Source organism: Megalops cyprinoides, chromosome 2 (assembly GCF_013368585.1).
Source record: "Megalops cyprinoides isolate fMegCyp1 chromosome 2, fMegCyp1.pri, whole genome shotgun sequence".
In the NCBI taxonomy this organism is placed as follows: Eukaryota; Metazoa; Chordata; class Actinopteri; order Elopiformes; family Megalopidae; genus Megalops; species Megalops cyprinoides.
This window is the reverse complement of record NC_050584.1, coordinates 61,725,625-61,749,449: the sequence shown is the minus strand read 5'-3', so window position 1 is coordinate 61,749,449 and position 23,825 is coordinate 61,725,625. Positions and strand designations below refer to the sequence as shown.

Below are 23,825 nucleotides of genomic sequence, written 5' to 3'. Positions count from 1 at the left end.
GTTGCCAAATGAGGATTACATCTTAACTCAAACATCTTGAGTAAACCCGATTCCATTTCTCGAAAACTTTTCCCGAGCGGGCTGTTTTTTCCACGCTGAGCCACCCGCTCTACCTCCCGCAAAGTGAGGGCTTCAGCCTGGCCTTGTTTACCTCTCCCGCTAAAGGTCGCTCACAGCGTGCTCTGGTATTACATCTTCCGCCTGAATGGGCGGCTGTCGCTCGGGGAATGCGTCTCCCCCGGGCTGGTATTCAAGTCCCGCTTCCCCCAACTCGCCGGAGCCGCGGCTCAGCCGTACGCGTGGCGACGGGAGGGCGTTTCCACGGCAACCCGGCCCGGCCCATCATCGGGGGTTCTCCCCAAGCCCAGGTCGGCCCACGTGGAAGCAGGCCCGTTTATCCTCTGTAAAAAACATACTGTACCCAGAAAGCCACTCACTTACCTCACGCTAAGTAGTGTGGTCTCACTTACATATCCTGGATAGTTCATGTTAGATAAGGATCATTCTACCTCCCAAGCAGCAGGCCAGACCCACATATAACCAGCATTGTTCTTCCCTGGTAGTGGCCTCTCCAAAGCAGGGATTAAAATACTCACGAGCGTCAGAAACCATCTTTATCCATCGTAAACTCACCAGCGAGCGCAAACAAAACCTGGCAGCCGCTCTTGGGCATTTATTCGGAAACAAAAAAGTGATACGGGCAGGTGTTGCAGTACCAGATTTCAGCTCGGAACGTGCTCTGGGGGTCAGCATCAGTTCAGTAGTAAGAGAGACACTACGTGTTGAAATGCAACAAGAAACAAAGATTTGCTCTTGTTAGAAGGGCAAACATTTAGAGACACCCAGGAAGCAGACAGAAGTACAGCCTTGTGCTGAGTGATTGTGGCCTTTGGACCTGCGATTGAACTGAATGACGTGTGGACAGTACAGGCACTTGATCTGCTTCTCTGATTGATCTGATTTCAGGTCAATCACAGCTGCAGGTCAATCAGTATCATATATCCATGTCATACATAGTGAACACCAGACTCAGGAGATACTGAAAGGAACCAACACTAAAACAGACCCATGATTTAAAGTGCCAGTGTTCTGGAGTAGCTGAAAATAACAATTTCTCTCCTGACACCGAAACAAGGGCATGTTTCCAATGCTAAAGATGGGACTTAAGATGATTAAACAATGAAACATGTGCTTAACCTGAAACACAATCTCAATCCCAACCGGTCTAACATTTGTTTAAAATGATGCTGGTAAGGAAGACTCCTTACCGAAGTGACGCAGACTGGTCTCCACAGGGAATCACTGCGCTGACAAGGTGAGACCCCCCCTCCTCCCCCTACCCACATCAGCCGAAGGAACACTGCCTATTCTTCCCCTGTTCCTTGAGGGCCGTGTTTTCACCGGCTCTCCGGTCGGGAACATTTTGTTCCGGAATCACAAAGAAGCCCCCTCCCACCATGCCCCCCCCCCCCCCCCCAAAAAAAAAAAACACAACACAGAACACAGTGCTTTCCTCTGCCATCGTCTGCTACAATTCAAGAGCCTCAGTGAGGAGTATCATTCACCCTTCACTTCTGTCATATCATTTGCACCTTTTATGCCAGTTTTCAAAGCATTTCTCCCCTTGCTCCTGACATTGGAACAGAAGGACAGGACAAAAAACGACATATACAAAGCAGTGTTTATTAGTCCAAAATACACACACCATCACAGCGTTAGGCACAGAGCTGAATGAAGTCAATGTGTAATATTTGTTCCTGTTTAATGTGTATACTTACATACCAGGATGAATGAATGTAATATAAAGTAGCATAAAGCAGTTGTTTGTTAGCCCCAAAGCTAAAATAAACTAGTCCTGGCTGAAAGAATTCTACAATAAAAACACACTGTGAATCCAAAATGGAATTTGGTGTCCAATTCCTCATGGGAAGTTCCTACAAGAAGACGAGGCGGGGAGGATTCATCCTCATCCTATTGGTCCCCTAACCCAACCGCTGCTTGCACAACTGGAGTGTATTTGCAGCAAATATCTGTGTTAAATCGCTGAATGCGCTGAATCGCATGAACATGTCATGATACAGGGGATCTCTTATTACATGGACTGACTACCACTGTAAATCATTTACAGCCTCTCTGTCACAGGTAAGCTATGTGAGCCACAGGTAAAAACATGTGTGAGCACACACACTCACACACACACACACACACACACACACACACACACACACACACACACACACGTGTGCAGACAAACACACACATGGTTCTCTCTCTCTACCCTTCACACACAGAGTATTACTAGTAACCACTGCCCACAAAATGGTTCAAAGCTATTTGCTTAGCATGAGGTACATTTAAATATACGATGTAACTGAGACAAACTTCACTGACGAGATGATGACATTAGTAAACTGCCTTAAGTGATATAAGACAGTGTCTGTATCACTCTGGGTCTTTACAAATAACTGCCAAAAACATGGCTGGCATTTAATAGGAGCTCCAGTCATAGAGGGTTTCACAGGATCAGTCTATTCCCCCTAAAAATCTATTTAGTCAATGTCAATAAATCTCAATTCAGTGTTATAATTAAATAGATCATTATAATACTATATTTAAAATGATTATTATTATCATTATCATTACTACTACCACCAGATAAAGCTTGCAAAAGCATTGGTTTAGAATGGTACAATGGCAGTATGTCCAGCTCTTAGTCACCATCAAACAGCATTCACTATTCACAATTACACAATACAAAACAAAAACACATAGGCTTTCAAAAACACTGTGACCAATAAACCTAAAGAAATCTATTGAGCTGGCAACATGGCTATCATCGAAACACTGCCGAGTTCTTTGACAGTTTTCAGTTCGAAGTTTTCAGTTAGTGCATAGAGTCTTCACAGACAGAATTAGCGCATGCCGGTACAGAAGCATTTCTGAGTATCAAGTAAGTTAGAACCTGCTGGATGAAAAACTGACCCAAAAAAGTCTTTTTATAACCACTAAGGCACATCTGGAGCAGAGACCACTGTACCGACTGCTATAGCCGTAGAGCTACAGCAGAGCCGTAAAGTGTTTTTTGGTAAGGACCGGGTAAACCAGTCCTTACGTAGGAGAGGGTTCAGGGGAGCGGGGAGGTTGTGCGTTGATGGTTTATGGCTTCGGCCGCACGCACTGGGGGAAAGCGTCCAAACGGCAGGAGAGAAACACTCCCCATTTCCCCCAAAGCCTGCTGACCACACTCTTCACACCTTGTATTTCATCTTCCCTTGTTCGCTGATCACACATATATGCTGAGGAAAAAGAGAGAGAGAAAAAACGGTTAGGAGTCGACTGATCATTGAGTCACAAGCACGCGGCGGCTTGATAGTTTATTAATGTTTCGCGTCTGCTAAAATAAATCATGTTAAATGAACTGTCCTTGTCCCGGAGCGCTTCAGCTGTTACACAAGCGCTCAGGCGGTCCCCCCTGGCAACTGTACCCAGCTGATAAGACGCACTGGGAGGAAAGGGAATACTGGAATGTCAGATAAATATACTGAAAGGTCGCGGTGCGGTGTCAAAGGTCACGGGGCTCTCCGCCACACTAGCACACACACATACCCCTTTTATTTCTGATGCTGAAACCGGGCCTGTGAAAAAATGCCTGTGCGAGAGAACCCAGAGAATGATGCAGACATTCCGAGACACGAGGAGAGCTGAATTCTGGGAAGACTATCAGCTATCATTAAGTGGATTAAGGCTAATGTTACAGGACTAAAAAAAAAAATCAGTCATGAACTAATGCCTTGATGTAGATGATGTTTTCTGAGAAGTGGACAAGCATGAATTGGACGTGCACAAAGCTCGCAGACTTATAGAAAAGTTCACATTCTAATGTTCACCTTCCTTCCAATATTTCCAATAAAAAAAAGTAACATCTGGATACCAAGTCTGGAAAATACTTCCTGAGCGCTGTGCTTCAGAACTACATTAGATAATTAGCACAGAGCCAAACCCCCTCAGAGATAAGGACCCTGTATTTCACTTTGACAAGATTTAAGATAAAAGTGCTCTGAAATTTGGCACGAACACCTGAAGTGTTTTAGTAAAGCTCCGCACCCTCACACCACACACTCACCACACCTCTGTGTTAGTACAGACACACACAGGCTTACAGCACTGAATAAGCTAGCCATCTTAATTAATAATGTTTTCTCCCCACACAACGGTTGCCTAACTGCCAGATTCATACTGAATGTGGATTTCAGCCCACAAAATAATCCTCTAATCACCAACCCAGGCCGAACACCATTATTAACAACAATCTCCTTCTAACAGGTTCCAGAAGGAAACTGTCTGCTCCATCTCTCTCCTCATTTTGTGTGTTTTCTGTAGTCTCCAGACACGATGGAGGCTGTTTTCACCATAGCCTCGCACGTTTTACCTGGCTACATGCTCTCACATTTAGCACGGGTGAAACAACTTCATCAGATAGTGAACAATACATTACATTACACTGTCAATTAGCAGACGCTCTTATCCAGAGTGACTTCCATAGGTTACAATTTCTACATGTTGTTCACTTATACAGCTGAATATTTACTGAGCCAATTTTGGGTGAAGTACCTTGCCCAAGGGTACAACAGCAGTGCCCCTGTGGGGAATCGAACCAGCAACCTTTCAGTTACAAGCCCTGCTCCTTGACCACTATGGTACAATGCCACCCCCATGCTCTGAGCAGAAGTAGCTTAGCCCATTTCTGATGTGGTACTTTATGTGGACGAGTTCCTATTATTCTGCAAAAAAACAGGTGTGAAAGGTGCATACAGCTGACTGCAAAAGTGAGTGACCATGGAGTCACAACAGCACACTCAGAAAGATCGGCATCTACCCATTGGTCTATATACCTGTTCAGTCTGTACACCGACACCGTAGGCCACAGTATATGGTAGGAAACATAAGACCAGCTTACGAGCATGTCATTTATGCATGCTGGTTGGAGTTTGCCTGCAAAATACCTGCACAGTAGATTTGCCTATGCAAATCCCTCCCCCAGGGGATACCTGTTAGGTAAGCCAAGCTCTCCTGTAGTCAAGTTCTTGTGACAAGAAGCAGACCGCCTCATAGATTTACTGTTGTTTACCTACAAGTCTGCTCCCCCCCTCACTCACACTGGAAGTGTACAGTGTCTGAGGCATCTGACATTTCAACAAAGTGGGGAATTTGGCATCAACACAAAACCGCAGTCTTACGTTGAGGTCTCGAAAGTACTCGTTGTAATCCAGGGCGTAACCAACTACGAAGCGGTTTGGGATCTCAAAACCCACATCTGCGAAAACAAGGTAAAAAAGGAGTAGTATGTTTCATTATTCAGACATGGTTTGTTAGGCAAATGAAGAAGTACAAAAAACTACACATACATGCAGTCTTTTAAGCTTGGAGAGAGGACATGAAATGTCTCACCTGTTCACTCTACATAAAAGAATTCACTGTTACTTGCTCTTAATGCCACACTTAGGACAACTAAATAATGTTGAGTGGGTTGCTGAAACATGACACATCCAATATTTCTCCACAAACACAGTAAATTACATTGCTGTCATTCGGCAGAACCTCTTATCCAGAGTGACTTACATAGGTTACAGTTTTTATGTGTTATCCATTTATACAGCTAGATATTTACTGAGGTGATTGCGGGTTAAGTACTTTGCCCAAGGGTACAACAGCAGTGCCCCAGCAACCTTTTGGTTACGGGCCGGGCGCCTTACCACTCTGCTACACTACTGCCCAAACACATCAGCGTAATGACTAAGTGGGAAAATGAAAGATCTGAAAGACTACCGCACGTACAGTCCGGGAGGCTTCCCACTCCATTGGGCACCCTCTTAACCAGCAACCTGGAGCAGAGAGAAATGAGAAACAAGACTCCACAACAACACTTTGGGTCCAATTGATAACAATGATACTTCAACCGAGCGGATTGACTGGAGGGCAGTGATGTCACTTGGTGGCCATTCTCCCGGACTCAGGACCTCACACTCACCCTGCCACTTTGATCATCTTCGGCTTGAAGGTCTCCACGTGCTTCAGCAGGGTGCTCATCGTCTTCCCCGTGTCCACTATGGCCTAGAGAGAGAGAGAGAGAGAGAGAGAGAGAGAGAGAGGATGTTTAATGAGAGAAATAAGGAGAGAAGGATGGAGGGAGGGATTGAGGGAGGGAGAGAGAGGATAAGAAGGTAGGGGGAGGAAGAAAGAGAGGGAAGAAGGGAGGGAGAGAGAGAGAGAGGGAGGGAGGTGGAGGGTGAGAGAGACAGAGGGAGGGAGGTGGAGGGTGAGAGAGACAGAGGGAGAGAGAGAGAGGAGCTTGAAAACACAAAAAGCCAGAATAAAAGCAACACAAGAAGAGAGCTGTTCACAACACCCTACGGGCACAACTAATAAGCCATTACCTCGTATGCATCCTAACACACGACCTTTCCTTGTTTCTGGCAAACCAGCTGCCTTTCACAGTGGAGAGCTTATCTATTTTTAATGCATCCGCCACGAAGTCACGCTGGGAATCAAAAACACCAGGCGCGCCCAGACACGTATCAGGGTGCCACAGAAAGGTGTCTGTCACGACAGAGGGAGTGGGACTCAGAGGAGTGACATGAAGGGACAGTGGCCATCTTAAGATCACAGGCCATCATGCATCTCTGCTTCTCAGATAAAACACATAATTATCATTCCCTTCCATTTCCAGCCTGTGTGTGTGTGTGTGTGTGTGTGGGCCTCTGATTACCAGACACCACATCCACCACATGTTTACATATCCATAATACCAGGGTGATGCTGCCATGCAACCTGTTGTACAAGCTCCCGTTACAAAACAAAAAAATCGGTTTCGCCCTTCAGAGAGCGCTATCAGAAGCCAGGAAGTCTTCCCGGCGTTCGGCTGTCGGAGAACTTTTCGCAGGCCGCTATAATGACTGGCTCTGAATCAGAGGGAAAACAAGCCTCTTGTAGTATGAATCCTCTCATGTGGGTGATGGCTGGCAGAAAAAAAAATCAGCTCACAAGCCTGTAATCACAAGGGATCGTGCTTTCTCCTTTGCTGTTGGACAAAAACTAAAATAAGCGCATGGGCAATTTTTACAATCAAGGATGAGACATGGGAACTAGGTCAAACATATTAAAGCAGCAATAACATCTAGATAATAGATAAAGACTGTGGACCGGAGGGTTTTTTTTTTCTTTTGCAAACAGGGGCTCTAGTGCTACTTCAGCTGACTCCCGTCCCTACCTCTGTAGCGACAGTGTTTTGACCACCGAATCAATAACCCTGATGATGCTCTGTGCAAACTAATAACTACATCCTTTGTTGTCTGGCTCCTCAAAGAGCATTTGTTGAATGTTTTTTTTTTTTTTAACGCGGGACTGTTTCCTCCCTGAGATGTTAAATTCCTTTGTACTGAATGATATGTTTCATTTTCGGTTCTGTCTTTGCATCAGACAAGAGCTGAAGTTGTTTGATTCATTTTGACGCGGCGTAGGGGACAGGGCTCACTGTTGTTTTTTTGGCTGTGACTGCATGAAGTGTCACTCACTCACCGACTCGCTCACTGACCCGACTGACTGACTAACTCACTGAACGACTCCTGCAGTAATGATTCTTTCCCATTAGCAGATGCAGCTGCTGCACGGTGCCGATTCAGGTCTTGTTTTTTTCCAAATGATAAGATTGCACAGTAACTTCATACAGTTTTATGAGCGGATTCTACGGAAGCCTTCCTCACAAATGTTTGCCAAAGAACTTGCAGTTTTGTTCCTTCTGACTAAGACCCAAGAGAAATACGTAGCGTAGCGTAAGACTAATGTTTGGTTCAACATGGCTACTATGGCTACTTAAAATCAACAATCACCAACAATCTTCCTCAAGACGCGGAGCCTCATATAACAGTCTAACTTGGTACAGTGAAACTGTAGCATGATGTTAAGTCTACTTACCTCCACGATCAACACATTCTTCAAGGAAAGAGAAAACAGAGAGAGAGAGAGAGAAAAAAAAGAGTTAGGAAGAGTTAAGAACAATAACACATCTTACATTTACATATTCTGAGATTACAACACACAAGCTGCCTGGGAAACCAGGGTGCTAGTGTAACGCAGTGATAAGGAGCAGGGCTCGTATCCGAATGGTTGCTGATTTGATTCCCTACTGGGGCACTGCTGCTGTACCCTTGGGCATGTTACTTAACCCACAATTGCCTCAGTAACTATTCAGTTGTATTGATGGATAACGTAAATAAACTGTCACCTGTGTAAGTTACTCTGGATAGGAGCGTGTGCTACATGACAATAATGTAACGTAATGATTTAAAGTGCCCTTCAGTTACAAATAAGGCTGTTCCCAGAACACAACAGACAAAACGGTTAGTGCTCAGGAGGCATGCAGACATTTCTGCATTGTTTGAGTTACACATAATACGTGACTGTTCCTATGGCGACCCAGAAACAGCTTGCAGTATGATCCTCCTCGGGCGGAGGATTCAGACAGCTGCTTTTTGTTCTGCGGGCTTTGCGGAGGACAGCGTGTATCTATGGTTTGAGGCCCATACGCTGAGAGAATGCAGGCACGGTGCCAAGTCCTCTGGGCCTACACCTGACGGGTATTACATAACAGGGGAAAACAGCTTCTTCAGGAAAAAAAGGGGAAAAATATTCTTCTTCTTCAAAAAAGGAAAAATCCCTGCACAAGTCGCATACTTCCACACGTATCAGCCTGACTCATTTTTAACGAGTCAGCTTGGTTTACTCCAGACGTTTGGGAGCCCCGCGCAAGGGCGGGTCCGAAATGCAGTCCTGTCCGTGCCTCCTCTCCATCCCTCTACCCCCCAGAACGGGCAAGAGGAGGGGAGAGAGGGGTGGAATCTGCCAGGCGGGGGGAGCACTACTCTTTGGCTTCCCTCTGCCCGATTCTGCCACCTAATCATTACATTTACATTTACATTATTGCTATTTAGCAGATGCTCTTATTCAGAGCGCCATACATAGGTTACCGTTTTTATACAGCTGGATATGTTATATGTTACGTTATCCATCAATAAAACTGAATATTTACTGAGGCAATTGTGGCTTAAGTACCTTGCCCAAGGGTACAGCAGCAGGGCCCCAGCAGGGAATTGAACTGGCAGCCTTTTCGGTTACGAGCTCTGCTCCTCACCACTGCGCTACACTGTCACCCTTATTCAATGTTAATCAACCATCTCTCCCTGTACATAGCACCCCACTCAGTTTTTAACAGGCTGGAGCCTTCCGTTATGACATCAGCATCAGGCGAAAGGACACCCATATCCTGCGAACGAAGAATAAATAAAAAAAGAAACACCCACATTGAGGGTTATGTAAATGACTCGCGGCTGCCAATCAAATGGATCGCACACTGGCAGGACTGCGGAAACACTTCCCACGCCCTGGAGATCGGCACCAGCGTACATTTGTGAGGCATGATGGGATGGCGTTGAGGCCGCGGTCTCGGAACAAGCTGCAGAACTCATCGAAGACGCAGACGAGCTACAGGAGGAACGCAAGTCTCCCTTTCTGTCCAAAAATGTCTCTCACCTCTCTCAGTCCTCGTTCAGATGAGACGGGACTCCCATGCCACCGCTACCCCTTGCTAATCTCTCGCTAATCTCTAACTGTCACCATTCCACTCGTCTTCCTGATAAACTGTGGGTGGCTCTGAGTCAGTACAGGCAGTCCCCGAATTACACACCACTAGACACATGTCAGCTCAGCTTTACACGATCCCCGTTAAAATATAAAAATATATGACTCTAAAAGAGAATCCAAGATACTTACCTTATATGGACGCACTGCTTACTGTATTTATGGGGTAGCCATTCAGGCATGAATGTAAAAAGCAATACGATATGAACACACTGGGCACCACCATATGGTTAGTATGGGATACCTATAGAAGTGTGTGGCTCAAGAGTAAAACTTGTGTTACGTGGCGACTTCCAGAACGTAACCCTCGTGTAATTTGGGACTGTGCGGGCCTGCAGAAAGCCCAGACTGTGAGCGAGTGTCTCTGACAGGTCATCCACAGGTGAAAGTCAGCACCCCAACTCTACCAGTCCTGTCCCAACGGATCCCGTTTGACGCTGAAGAGTGAGACTGCAGAACACACTCTGATTGGCCCAGGGAAGGAAGCAGTGAAGCCCGAGGGGCGGAGTTATCATCTCCCAGACAACACACCTGTCCCTGTGGAGACAGGTCATGCAGAGTGTCTAGGACCAGACCTGTAAAGGCACCTGACCTCTGCACTACCCATGAACAGTGAAGGGACCTGACCTCAGCCCTACCCCCTGGTTCTATATCTGGTCATTCCACTCACAGCCCTGTGGACGCAGTGACGAGTCCCTACCCCCCTCACCTCACTCTGTTCTGGGCTGTCTGTCACTCAGCGACTCAGATTAATGACTCATAGACGTGTACCACACTGTTTTCACACTTATCCAGAAGTTTATTTCAATCGCTTTTACAACATGCCAGGGAATCATTTTTCAGTTTTTTTTTGTCTCCATTGAGTCCTACTTATTTTTTTTCCATTCCCTCTGGAAACACTGCACTATGAAGCATTCTGTGGCACTTCATTTGTAAAGGCCACTATATGACATAACGGTGATTGACTAATTGACTTATGACTGCAGGAAAGGCCATGTGGTTCACTGATATGCAATCACTCCAAAACCATGCAGTATCTCAAAAAGGAGCACTGCATCGATTGGGACCTCAAATGGATTGTCTTAAACTGACGTATGATGGGATATTACCTCATAATGTAGCACTGCGCTAGAGTGGAGTATACCTTACTTTAACTTGTCTCCAGGTCTGAGCGAGGCCCTCCTGACACAGCTGAAGCTGCAGAGTTAAACTGCAGGCCCAGTCTTGCTGACATTTTCGCCGTGCAGGGAGACAGCTAGCGATGTGAGCTGACACGTTGTTCAGCATTACCAGGGGAAACACAGAGTCCTGTCGTACGCGCCATACAAGATCTGGAGGCTGGGATCATCCAGGTGTCAGAGAGACTAATTCTGTCGGCAGAGACAATTCCGAGTGACACCGCCCCTGTCCCCCGCTCCTCTCTCCGCACGGAACCCAGTCACGAATCAGCGTTTCCCAGAATCCCACAGCGTTCTACGGGGAGCAGTATAGCATAGTGGTTAAGGAGCAGAACTTGTAACCAAAGGGTTGTTGGTTCGATTTCCGACTGGGGCACTGCTGTTGTACGCTTGGTCTTACTTAACCCCCTTAATTTACTTAACCCAAAATTGCATCAGTAAATATACAGCTGTATAAATGTATAACATTGAAAAAAACCTGTAATTGATGTAAGTTGCTCTGGATAAGAGCATCTGCTACATGCCAATAACGTAATGTAATGTTCTGACCAGGAAGGGGTACACACCACCCTCTGCCCATCAACACAGACACCAGACATAAACAGTGAAAAATTTTGGGATGAATCCAGGCATATAAAAAGAGTGAGAACTATGTGGTCATTTATTTCATAGAGTGTTTTAGGCGCTATTAAGTTAACAACAAAAAGTTACACATTTCAAAGTTACACAAAGAGCAGCTGCTAAATTCCGCCCCTGCAGCCCTACTCCTTACTCAGAGAGTGACTCACTCCCACCAGGGCAGAGGGTAAACCACAAAAACAAAGTATGTCTTATAGGGGACACACAATGACCATTAATTAGAGAACCCAACCGTTGACTACTCACTGGACATCTATTCCAGTCATTTTCTCAAAACAGCTCTTACAGAACAGCGCAGCTGGACAGAGACAGCCTTGTCTTATTGCGTGCGTGCCTTTGAGTGCGTGCATGCCCGTAAGTGTGTGTGCACGTGTGTGCATGTGTGTACATGCAAGTATCCCCGTGCACATGTGAGTGTGTGTGTGTGTGTGTGTGTGTGTGTGTGTGTGTGTGTATGCGTGCATAAGGGTGTACGTGCAAGTATGACCATGTACCTGTGAGTGTATGAGTGTGTGTGCATGTGTGCATATGTGGATGTGTATACATGCAAGTATGACTGTGTACGTGTATATGTATATGTACACATGTGAGTGTGTGTAAGTGTTTGTGGATGCCTGTCTGGGCATTAAGAGGCTTTCTTTTTTCCAAGAGAGTTATAAATTCACAGAGTAAATTACCATGATTCTTACTGGAGGCATAAACCCTTGGGATGATGATGACCAGGCTAGCTTGACACAGTGCAGAATACATTCTAGACTACATGCAGAATGACAAGCCTATCCAGGCTAAATGGCCCATATATTCTGTGTAATTGTGTGTGTGAGTGTGAGTACGTGCACATGTGTATGTGTGCGTTCCTGAGTGTGTGCCTGCGTGAGTGTGAGTGTTAGTGTCCGTGTGTGTGCAGGTGTATGTGCTCATTCCTGAGTGATTGTGTGTGTGAATGTGTGTGACTGTAAGTGTGAGTGTGTGCGCAGGTGTACATGTGCATGACTTAGCGAGTGTGTGAGTGGAGGGGGTAGAGATCAATCCTCTTCTCCTTCACAGATCCTTCAGGGCAGAGGTAAACAGATAGAGATCTTACTCTCTGACCCCTTGGCTACACACACCAGCAGGTGGATCCTCCCTAGCCCCTCCCTTTTGTCCAGTTTCACCCTCTGACAAGTGCTCATTCCAGCTGAACTGGTTCTGCCAGGACATGACGGGTCATAGGGTCTGTGTGTCCCGCGGTCTTCTCTGCGATGACCTCCCCTCAGACGTTGTTGGATGTCTCTGACACTGACACATGAGACTGCTAAAGCTGCCCTCTTACACAGAGTGACCCAGCTCCCATCTCTCTGCCTCCTTCTCCATTTTACAGAAGGCATCTGTCTTTGTAGGACAGCGCCCCCTTGTGGAGGGAGTCTAACATCACAAGGGGATGTGATGTGCTGCTACCAAACAGCCTACACCTTTTCAAATTTACACGACACACAAAAATCTTAATGCTGCTCACTCTCTTCTGCTCCTCCAGCAGCCCTAGCCCCTTGATCTCTCTGTACCCACTGTCTACAGGAGAGCTGTTAGAACCTTATTTGGTCCAAACTGGTGAAGGTTCATCCATGGCTCCACAAGCAGTCACCTACACCCACCCTGACTGAGCAGCCGTTCCAGCACCGAGGCGGGTGGCGTTTTTACGACTTGGGAGACCGCAAGTGGCTTCGAGCGGCTATGATCTCACAGTCACAATACAAGGGGAGGCTGGCACCATACAGAAAAATCTCTTCAGGGCAAGTACTCTGGATAATGGGCTAGGGTGACATCAAAGGGTTGCTCCTGCCTCTGCTGCAGACTGAGGCGGGACGCACCAATAACGCCCTGTATGACACATTCTGCGGATACAACATTACATCATCATATCTACTGTATGTGCGCAGGTGTGTGTCAGTGCGAGAGTGTGCGTAATGTATGTGAGTGTGTGTGTGTGTGTGTATATATGCAAAGCGTGTAGGTGTGTGCTATGTAAGTGTAAGTGTGTGTGAATGTGTGTGCAATATATGTGTCTGTGTGTGTGTGTGTGTGCATGTATGTATGCGTGCACAGACCTTGACACAAGGCAGGTCTGTCTTCAAAGGAAAGTGACATTTTCAAAATTTCTGGAACTGCGGTACCTAGAAGTTGAAAGGCTTTTTCACCAGAAACTGCTAGTCAGCTGGAAAATTACAAGCAGCCCGTAAACAATTTGGTTATCTATAAAAGGAAAACACTTCTGGCTGGATGTATTTAATTCCCTGGAATTCTTTGATTCAATGATTGCTTTCAAACCGTGCCAAGGAAATAAATAATTGAAATGTCATGTTAAAACAATGGAAGAAAGGAAACAACAAACCCTCAAAACTTTTACCCAAAATCTCCCATAATTCTCCCTCTTTTATGATTCTCAATTAGTCAAAGTGCTTATTGTTTTTTTTGTTGTGCTCTCAGTATAAAAAACATTTCCTTTCAACCAGCACATTTCTGTTCTTGCGGTTTTGTAGTCTCTGCCATTTAATTCCATGATAGCCTGTCTTGTCTTGATGGCCCTTTTGTTACCATGACATTACGCCATCCACAAAGGAGGCTGGGACAAACTCTGGACTACTTACCTTCCCGGTGAGGACAGAGAGATCCTCCCCTCCCAGAATGTGGAGGTCTTCCGTTGAATGGTCATTCTACAAGAGACAGAGGGAAGCAAGCAACAGAGCACACAATTTAGGGTGTCACATGGAAACTTACTTTACACTTAACTCTTCAAAGCTTGTTACTGGCCAAACTCTCTCCTTATGGGAGACAGTATTGTCTAAACACTGTCCTGAAAGCAACATCCAAACTCTCTCCTTATGCAAGGTATCACTGTCCAAACTGTCTCCATAAGCGAGATGTTACTGTCTAAACACTGTGTTTAAGCAATATGTTACTGTCCAAACCCTCTCCCTAAGATGTTATTCGGGAAAATGTGTAAATGGGGCCAGAAATCCTTTTGTTTGAAAGAATGAAAAAAAAAGTGTTTGCCTGGTCTCCTGCCAGGGTCTTCATGGGAGGTCAAGTAGCCCTGTGATGTTGAAACATAATTGTAACGTAATCTCTGTACTGTTCTCTGATCTGCTTCGTTCCGAGCCGCGGGCAGGCCCATTACAGAGGGTTTCCCAGACAGTGGGAGTTCACCGGGACATGATGTGGCAGCTGGAACACGTCTGGTGTATTAGACTGGTGCCAGAATGTGGCAGTTTTATCAGGTTCACAGACTGTGCAACTGGACAGCACCTACAGCACAGGCAGAAGCACGCTGTGTGTGCGCGTGCGCGTGTGTGGTCCTGTGTGTGCGCATGTGTGTGTACGTGTGTGTATGTGTATGTATGTGTGTGTACATGTACATGTGTACTCCCGTGTTTACATGTATGGTCTTGAATGTGTTGTGTGTGTGTATGTTCTTGGTCCTATATGTATGCACATGTGTGTACACGTTTACATGTGTGTGTGTGTAAATATGGGCTTGCAGATGCAAACACCAGTGTGGCATAATGGTAGGGAGCAGGGCTGATTGGCTTCACAACAACTGTTATATGTTTGGACAAGATACCCAAATTACTACTGTAAATATCACATTACAGTACAAATGGTTAACATGTAAAAACTGTAAGCTACACAAGTTGCTCTGGACAAGAGCATCTGCTAAGCAAATGTAATGTGTGTGTGTACATTTGTGAGCATCCATTTCCAAAACATAGCCTCAAAGCGCTTTCAAGAAAAAGCAAAAAATCAAGTCAATTGCGCATAAATTACAGCGAATTTAAAATATTCATACTTACAAGCAAAATGTGGTGAACAATCCTTTCAACACACCATCTGTGCAGGCAGGGAAACACGCCACAGATTCTACACTAACCAGTTTTAATGGCATTGGCTCATTGGTTTCCTCTTTACAGGGGGAGGAGTCTGTTCTAATCAATCATGTATGATTCTAAATGTGTGCAATCACCAGAGTCAGCAGGGGTGGGAAGAGCCTCTCCATAGCAAAGTGATTCTGTGATACACTGAGCGCAGCACAATGATGAGTGGGAATCATTTTCCCCAAATCACTGGGGAGGCGATTATGTGTACAGTGTACAACAGCCTGTGAGTGAGTGAGTCAGTCATTGCATTAGTAAGTGAGTGAGTGAGTTACTGACAGTCAGAGAGTGAGTGAGTGAGTGAGTGAGTCATTGAGTGAGTGAGTGAGTGGGAAGGAGAGAGAGAGAGAGATAAAATAATGGCCAAACCATGATCACTGATCTAGGGGGCTGAATTACTTTGTATTTAATGTACCTTTCATTTATATTTGCATTCAAAGGAGAAGGTGTTCATCAAACGATTTGTGATAATTTTATTTAGTCACATATTACTGTTATAAAGTGATTTACTGCTTTCATTTCTGAGAATATGACATTCATGCATTCTTACATTTAAAAGGACAAGTGCTACTGCGTAACCATCAGATGGATTCAACTCGGTTTTAACAGGCACCTATTTACACAAGACAGCTAATGCTGTCAGCACCTATGCCTCCCCTCTCTGATCATCACGTCCGAACAACATCACCCCCTGCTGGCCATGACGTGCTAGCACAAACCAAAGGCGGGGAAAGATAACAGAGGAGGGGAAAACAATCAGTAACATCTGCATGACAGCACAGAGCAAGGTTCGCACTGACACAGATGACAAATCCATTCCGGCTCAACGGACGACAAAATCGAATTTCACATCGAAAAGGGACCGGTGGGAATCTCTTCACCAATGGAATCCCATAATCCATTTCATTGACACAGGGAGACATTAATCTAACAATAAGACCTCATTACAAATAAAAGGGGCATGCATATAAATTAGCATGCATGATGTCCACCACCCCCATAAAAATGATATTGCTCCCCCAAGCACTGTCACATGCTTAAAGGGTACTGATGTGGGGAGCTCGTAAGCATCCCACCAGCAAACCTACAGGTCCAAAAACACACCGGAAGTCAACAGATTGTATTTGGCCCCCAAAGCCCTTTCTTGGCTGCCAGAGCTGAGTGTCTTCTGACTGCAGAATGAAGTTTCGCTCCTTTTCCCCGCGAATCTGTCATGGTGAGCACACACACACCTCTCTCTTACACCTTCTGCCAGCTTCCGCCTGCATGGCTGTGAGGGCTGGGGGTGGAGGTGTGGTATCAGGGTGTGCGGTAAAACGATTACCCGGTGAGGCAGAAACAGCAGGCGGGAGGTGTGATGACATTCCACACCTGCCGTCAGCTCAAGTCGAAGCTGAGTTTATACCTCCACACCCCCGATGAGTTTAGGCCCGATGCACAAATCAACTGCCCATTTCCTCCAGAGAGTGACGCCGACTCATCAGAATCATGACATGTTTTGCCCATCCAGCCCCTCCCCTCCCTGGAGCGTTGACCGGCCCAGAGCATGATGGGTAACGGCAGTGGCACAGAGGCACCTTCTGCCTTTGTCATCCCGCTGTGCACACATACCTGCTGATGCAAAGCTGTTAGCAAGCTATGTGGCCACGTGCCATATTCAGCAGGCCTGGGGAAAAACGGCAGCTGGTGAAATCTGCACTGGCATGCATGCCCCCACACGCTCACACACTAACAGACACAAAAACGCCAAACACACATACGCAATTAAACACATGTACACATGTGCCCACACACACACACTAACAGACACAAAAACACCAAACACACATACGCATGCAAACACATGTACACATGTGCCCACACACACACACTAACAGACACAAAAACGCCAAACACACATACGCATGCAAACACATGTACACATGTGCCCACACACACACAAAGAGACACACACGCAAACATACTGTATACAGACATACACTGACACAAATGCACACAGACACACACACACACACACAAACGCACACACACACACATACGCTCACAGAAACACACAAAGAGACACATACACACACATATAGCCACACACACACGCAAAGATATATCCGCACACTGAAGTGAGCACAATTCATGACTGATCTTATTTGCTACGCTTTAAAATGTCTACCAAAGGTGTGGTACTCATGGCTTTAGTCAGGTTTGGTAACTTCTTTTAATGCTGTAATAAAGGAACTTACAATCCAGTGATCCCACGCCCTAGCAGCAAACAACAAATAAACCGCCCACCAGGGAGGTGAAACGGCGCTGAGTTAGTCCTTCACATGCTGAGGTTAGATTGCTAGCCCCACTGCACTTTCATTTGCCTGTGAATGAGGAGGATTCTCATTATCGGCCTCCCAGCAAAGATGCAGGGCAATGTCAGGCACAACAAGGCCCGGTTCATCACAAACCCCCCCCCCCCCCCCCCCAGAGGACTGTGGGTAATCAATAGCCACGCTACAATGAACCCCCCAAGCGGCAGCCGGCACAACACAGAGCCGGAACGCACTTTCCCTAGGGGTGCGACTGTGAGCTGGTGAAAAGAAAAATGCCTCCCGCATCTCGATGCAGAGGCTTGCAGTCCTTCTGAGGACATTCACAGCTCCTTATTATTATCGAGGCTACTCATTAATGCTCCTAAAACCCTCACACCTTCCTCTTTTCTTCTCATATGTCAAACATGACAAGAGGCATCCTGTTAAATAAATTAAAACAAACTGAAAAAAAACATCTCCCCAGACTTTAAGGGAAAAAAATGTCACTGCGGCATTTTTGGAATACTATCATTCCTAGGTGTGCAGGAACCCCGCCGCTCATAGCCCATAACCCCGTTTGTAGGATATCTCCTGTTAAATGTCCAGAGATATTCTGTTACCTCGTTTCTGGATACCATTTCAAGGTAGCAAATGCAGACAACAGAAATATGTATGGGGGGGCAGTGTAGCATAGTGGTAAGGAGAAGGGACAGTAACTGAAAGGTTGCCGGCTCAATTCCCCACTGGGGCACTGCTGCTGTACCTCTGGGCAAGGTACTTTGTCCAGAATTGCCTCAGTAAATACCCAGCTCTGCAAACAGATAAAATGTAAAAACTGTAACCTATGTAAGTCGCATTGGATAAGAGCATCTGCTAAATGATAATAATGCAATGTATGTATATACAAGTCTGTGCGGGTAAAATTTTGAATGCTTTGCACTTCCTGGATTCCCTCTTAAGACAGGAAGCTGTTTAACAAAGGGGGCACTATTCACGGCCGTGTTATTTTAATTGCGGCGTATCATGAGGTCGAAAGTGCATGACTGTAAAGTCAGGGTCAATCCAAACCCGTTCTGCAGCTCACACCAGAGTCATTCAGGTCTGTTTGATGCTCAGTGCTTTTTGAGCGTTCTTGCTCCAGGCCATGGGGGTAACATCGAGTGTGACCCCGGGGGAGTGGGGGAGGGGTGAGGGTTCAGAAAGGGGAGAGGCCGTCTTTCCGCAGACTCGACTCTCGTGTCCAAACCGAAGCACTGCAGAAGGGCAATGGGATGCTGGGAGGTATCAGTTAGGAGACACTGCTGTTGCGCCGTGTGGATGTGACATAATTCCGGCAGACGCTGCGAAGCCCAGGGAGTCAGAAGTGCTGAATAATTTAAAGCCGGTAATCACTGCTTAAATCACTTCCACCTCAGTGGAGGGGCAAATTCCAGCGCAAAAGCTCCCATTGGCTAACTGCTGCACCTTGCTGTTGCTGTTGTGTAACACAGCAGAGCTTCTGGTGGCTATTCCTCTGTGTCATCCCTTAAATGACCAGGTCTGGGCAGAATCCTAGCTTTTACACATATCATCATCCAGCGCAGCAAGTGCTTTCCTGCTTGACCATTTGTTTTTCAGCAAATGGAAAAGCTAAGGCTTCCTGAGTTAGGATTTCTGAAAAGAGGACACTGAGAAGATCTGGATTTATTGGCTACTTCTGGGGCGAAGAGGGGAGAACTGGCATTTCTCTACATGCTGGTTTTGTCAGTTATCATGAATTCTCCTTCTATGGCAACAGGTGAACTGGCTGAGACACTGTTCACAAGACATCCCTCTACTGAAAAAAGGCATCGAGTCTGACAATCTGCTCACAGGGAACATTCAGTCCTGAACATTCTGAATTTTTAGGCTTTTGCATGCAGTTCTGCTTGTGGCCACCGGGGACCCTCTCCCACAGAGTTTGAGATCCCTGTAAACATTGCTGTGTTTTCCTGTGCTTATGCTCTGTCCACTCAGCAGCAGAACTGCCTCAACACATTTCTGTCTACTGATTTGGGACTCCAGTCTCTGAGGGCCTCGGGGTCGAATGGCTTCTGTTAGCTTTTGTTCCACGTCATTCTCTTGGACACAAAGCCAGCTCACATGGAGTCACAAGTGCAAGTCAGTGGCTTATCGAAATCCGACTCCAAAACTTGCAGGACTGCGGACTTCCAGGACCTGAGCGTCCCATCGATGCAACATTACACAAATCTGGAGTAATGAAGGAATATTCTCACCTTTTCAAATTTTTTCTATTTTAAAACAATCTGTGATGCTAGAACCCAGTCATAGTCTGAAAGATGCTAAAGGACTACCTGTCTCCTTTTACATTACATTCATTTACAGTACCTTACATGAAATGTACATGTACATGTAACTCCTTTTCCCACTAACACATTCTTACACCCATTTCCCCACAGTTTCATACTGGTTTGTGTGTGAGTGGGTGAGCTTTACATTAAACATTTTGCCAGCAGATACCCTAGTTCACAGCAACTTATATACCTTGCACTCTTACACAACACTCTTACACGTTATCCATTTATACAGGTGTATATTTACAGAGACAATGAGTGAAGTGTGTGTGTGTGCCATTCTGGGCAGCAAACTTGGTTTGTGGTTTTAAGGTTGCAGGGTTGATTTCCAGGTAGCTCAGGTTATTTCACCAGAACAGCTGGCTTCATAAATGTATAAAGTATAAAAGGTATGATGGACACCTTAATGAAGAGACCTCCCAAGCAAATACCTGATAACAACATGTAGGTAAATGGAGATAAAAATGAGTGACGGCAGCAGCAGGGGTTCATGTCCTTCACCTGAGCCCCGCTGGGCGAGGCTCACCTGTGGCGGCAGGTTAGAGTGGCACAGGTGTGAGGGGCATCGGGGGTAGGGACACCTGTAACTCTTGCCCACAGAAACTTCACCCCAACAGCTCTGTTTGGCCGGACAGCCGTCAAACTCCACTTCCCATCATGCATCTTTCAAGAGCCACACAGGCTGCGTCTACGAGATAGCCAAACTCGGTGGAAAGTGTTGGATTGGACATACAAAAATATCAGCCGTGTAGGGGCCACTGGCTTGCTGTGTGCCTGGTATTTAGAACAGAATACCTCCCCCTGAAGTTCATGCTCTGCCTCTTTTTTTTTTTTTTTTTGCCCAGATATACACTGCCTTCTTCCAGGAAATACAATTTAAAGCCCAGATGACTCATCCGGTAAATGGCAAATATAAGGAAAGTGACTGGCAATTTGCCAGAGAAAAGACTCACTGTAAGACCCCTTTATCTACACAGACTCAAACCTCCCCACTCCTCCCGGTAAGATGTCGGACCACACAGACTTGACTACACAGATTTGATTACAGTGCACCACACACGTAAGTCTACATGGGACTATATTGAATTCTACCATGTTTCTCCAGTGCTGGAGGCTTTGTTCAGCTGTGGTATGGTGTAAATGGTGACCTGCAGCACACCTGGATAGAGGTGAATAGGTAGGTGTGTGGTGAGAAGTGGGCATGTGCGTGTGTGTGTGTGTGTGTGTCTTTACTCACTAAGTAGCTCTTGAGCCTGATGAAGTCCACCCTCATCAGCAGAGACCTGTTGGAGTTGCGGCTCAGGGCCTTGATGAACTCCACCAGGTCGGCGCAGAACTTGTAGCCCCCTTTCAGAACACACAGCACCACGATGTCATGATCCCCAATGTCCTCCATGATGTTCCTGGCCAGTCGCTCCGTCCTGCAAAAAAAAAAATCAGAGCACGCCACACCCCTTTTAGGGTCCTCCCAGTTCCCTTCCCCTGTAAAGGGAAGCCTTTACACAGACACTCGTGCAGTGTATGTAATCAAATTCAGAAGTCACGGAAAACCACTTAACCTAATTACGCTTAACTGCTGAGGAATGCATCTGTTAGAAATTCCCTCCGAAAAGAGGACAGTCTCTTGTGGTACTGAATCACTACATACAGCGGTCACCGTAATCACAGCGGAGGCCACAAAAGGCAGTCAGTAAGATGAGAACCCATGTTTGGTCTTTCCCTAGTGTTCTAAACCCATAGTCAGCCCACGTAGTTTGCCACTGTCTAATTTGGAATGTGTTTCATTTTTCTGTGGTGCCGTAAGGGTTATGGTTATGGTTATGGTATGATTTTACATATGCATGATGAAACATGCGCGTCTTCTTACGGCTATGGCAAACATGTGGTGAAAGCAAACCAAATATCTAGCCAAGTAACATGCAAAACTGATTATGGCTTTTCTGTAATAACAATGAGGAGGAGAGCAGTCATAGCACTTTAAAATTGTCCCTCACTTGTCTCACTGTGTATTCAGATGTCTGTCAGTGACTTGCTCCCGTGGATTCACAATATAAGTTTTCAAGACACACTTGAGATGAGTGAATCTTCAGTGAATTCTCTCACAGCTGAAGTTTCCTTGAAAGACTGTGCTCCCTTGACAACTACCCTTCACATGTAAAATAGTGATTACATATGCTTACATATACATTATATATGCATATATTACATATTATTTCCCACTTTCAGTAAAGTATACATCATCGTAATCAAGGAGACCTGAAGTTAACTCTTGAGAGAACTGGAGAAATGGCTACCTGTCCATAATGACGCCATGAGGGATGTAGACACTTTCTAAGTCCCCACAATAGTGCTCAGGGTAGGTGAAGAGGTCTAAACTGTAGCCAGGCCAATCGTCTTCGATCTACAAATGAGAAAAACACAATTTTGAGGCAAACTGTGATTTCAGATGCTGTTCACTTCTAAATAAGGAATTCAGATTGGTCATTTATTATAAACCAAGTGTCCACCACAAATACATGCTCAATCACCAGATGCTCAAAAGGCACTAATAAAGGTTATCACTCACTCCATTCTTCACCAATGAGAGTGCAACATGCAGCATGAATCCATTGAAAACGGATTCAGATTAATAATTCACTTCAACTACAGTTTATTTGCATACATGTGGGTAGAGATTAGTTGCTGCTCTGTTGACAACCTGGGAAAATATTTTGGTTTACTTTTATTCCTGAATTTATTCACCAATTCCGTTTTGGGGGAGAAACGTTTAACTTTTAAAAAATATCTCTGAGGCAACTAACCAATGGATTAATTTTCGTATATTATATACTTCTGGAATCCACGCTAAACTGATGGCCGTGAACACGCAATTTTCCCATACTACGTCAGGACACGTCCCATTCGTTCATGGGTATCATGTCATAGCGCACCCGCGCATTTCCCCCGGTCTCTATCTTAGACGGATTAACTGATCACAAACACCCACTATTATAACATCCCGTTCACATATGTATCAGATCAGTGTATCTGCGCACCACCGTGTTTACAAATGATGCTTGTGAATAAGCAGATCGTTTCAAATGTGCCAATCGGTGCGACCCACAATGTTCCAAAATTTTACTACTCTGCTCTCCCAAATCAAACGTAATACTTGAAACAGGCTGCACACAGTCAATCACATGCAATCTGTTATTTGTAAACTATTTGCAAGCCCTACAATAGCCAGATCGCTTTTGTGTCGCTTCTTATCAGCACTCTTTCAAATTCGCTGTATAAACATCGAGGCTATAGAGAATTTATCGACATCCCTGTAATAGCGCAAGGCAGACTTCACACTATTTACCACGATCCCACCGTCCCTCCCCGTGGTTTTGCTTGCAACGCCGTCTGCCATGTTGGTTTTCTTCAATATTGACAGGTACACTGTAAACTTCACGGAGACGGAAAACGACACGACTTGAGAAGAAGGAGGTGAGGTGGAAGCCAAATGGAGGAGGAGCCGAGCACGAATCAATGAATCCCGACTCCCCGCCCACGTTCACGCTTTCCAAAATCGCATTACAATCTGTCATGAAGAGGGATGAAATCGGGACGTCTGTCAAAAAAAAAAAAAAAACTAACCGTTACACTTGACAGTCCTTTCTGTAAAGAAATTTCATGGTAAAATTCCGCACATTCCAAAACATCTCAAGCAAACCGTATGGTCTGAGCAAACCACAAAGCAAAAGTTGCAGCCGCTACATGGACAAAAGTCACACGCTTAGGGGCACAAGTTGAAAT

The 23,825-nt window shown here is 45.6% G+C and overlaps 1 protein-coding gene across 1 annotated transcript; it reads right to left on the bottom strand.

Annotated features, from left to right (window-relative positions):
* Window positions 1-3,131: 3,131 nt before the first annotated feature.
* prtfdc1a (phosphoribosyl transferase domain containing 1a) lies at window positions 3,132-23,511 on the bottom strand. Its single transcript, XM_036521930.1, has 9 exons — window positions 23,389-23,511; window positions 22,340-22,446; window positions 21,283-21,466; window positions 14,135-14,200; window positions 7,972-7,989; window positions 6,029-6,111; window positions 5,836-5,882; window positions 5,238-5,314; window positions 3,132-3,296 (listed from the first exon to the last, which is right to left on the bottom strand). The coding sequence occupies exons 1-9, from the start codon at window positions 23,437-23,439 to the stop codon at window positions 3,249-3,251; spliced, it is 681 nt and encodes a 226-aa protein (XP_036377823.1). The 5' UTR covers window positions 23,440-23,511; the 3' UTR covers window positions 3,132-3,248.
* Window positions 23,512-23,825: the final 314 nt, after the last annotated feature.

What these genes read in the sequence shown, in the direction of transcription:
- prtfdc1a (XM_036521930.1), bottom strand. Translation starts at nt 23,439, where the DNA reads ATGGCAGACGGCGTTGCAAGCAAAACCACGGGGAGGGACGGTGGGATC. An exon ending in CATGGCGTCATTATGGACAG is followed by an intron (nt 21,467 to 22,339) that starts GTAGCCATTTCT and finishes TTTTTTTTGCAG; the next exon opens with GACGGAGCGACTGGCCAGGA. An exon ending in AGTGGGAAGCCTCCCGGACT is followed by an intron (nt 5,315 to 5,835) that starts GTACGTGCGGTA and finishes TTGTTTTCGCAG; the next exon opens with ATGTGGGTTTTGAGATCCCA.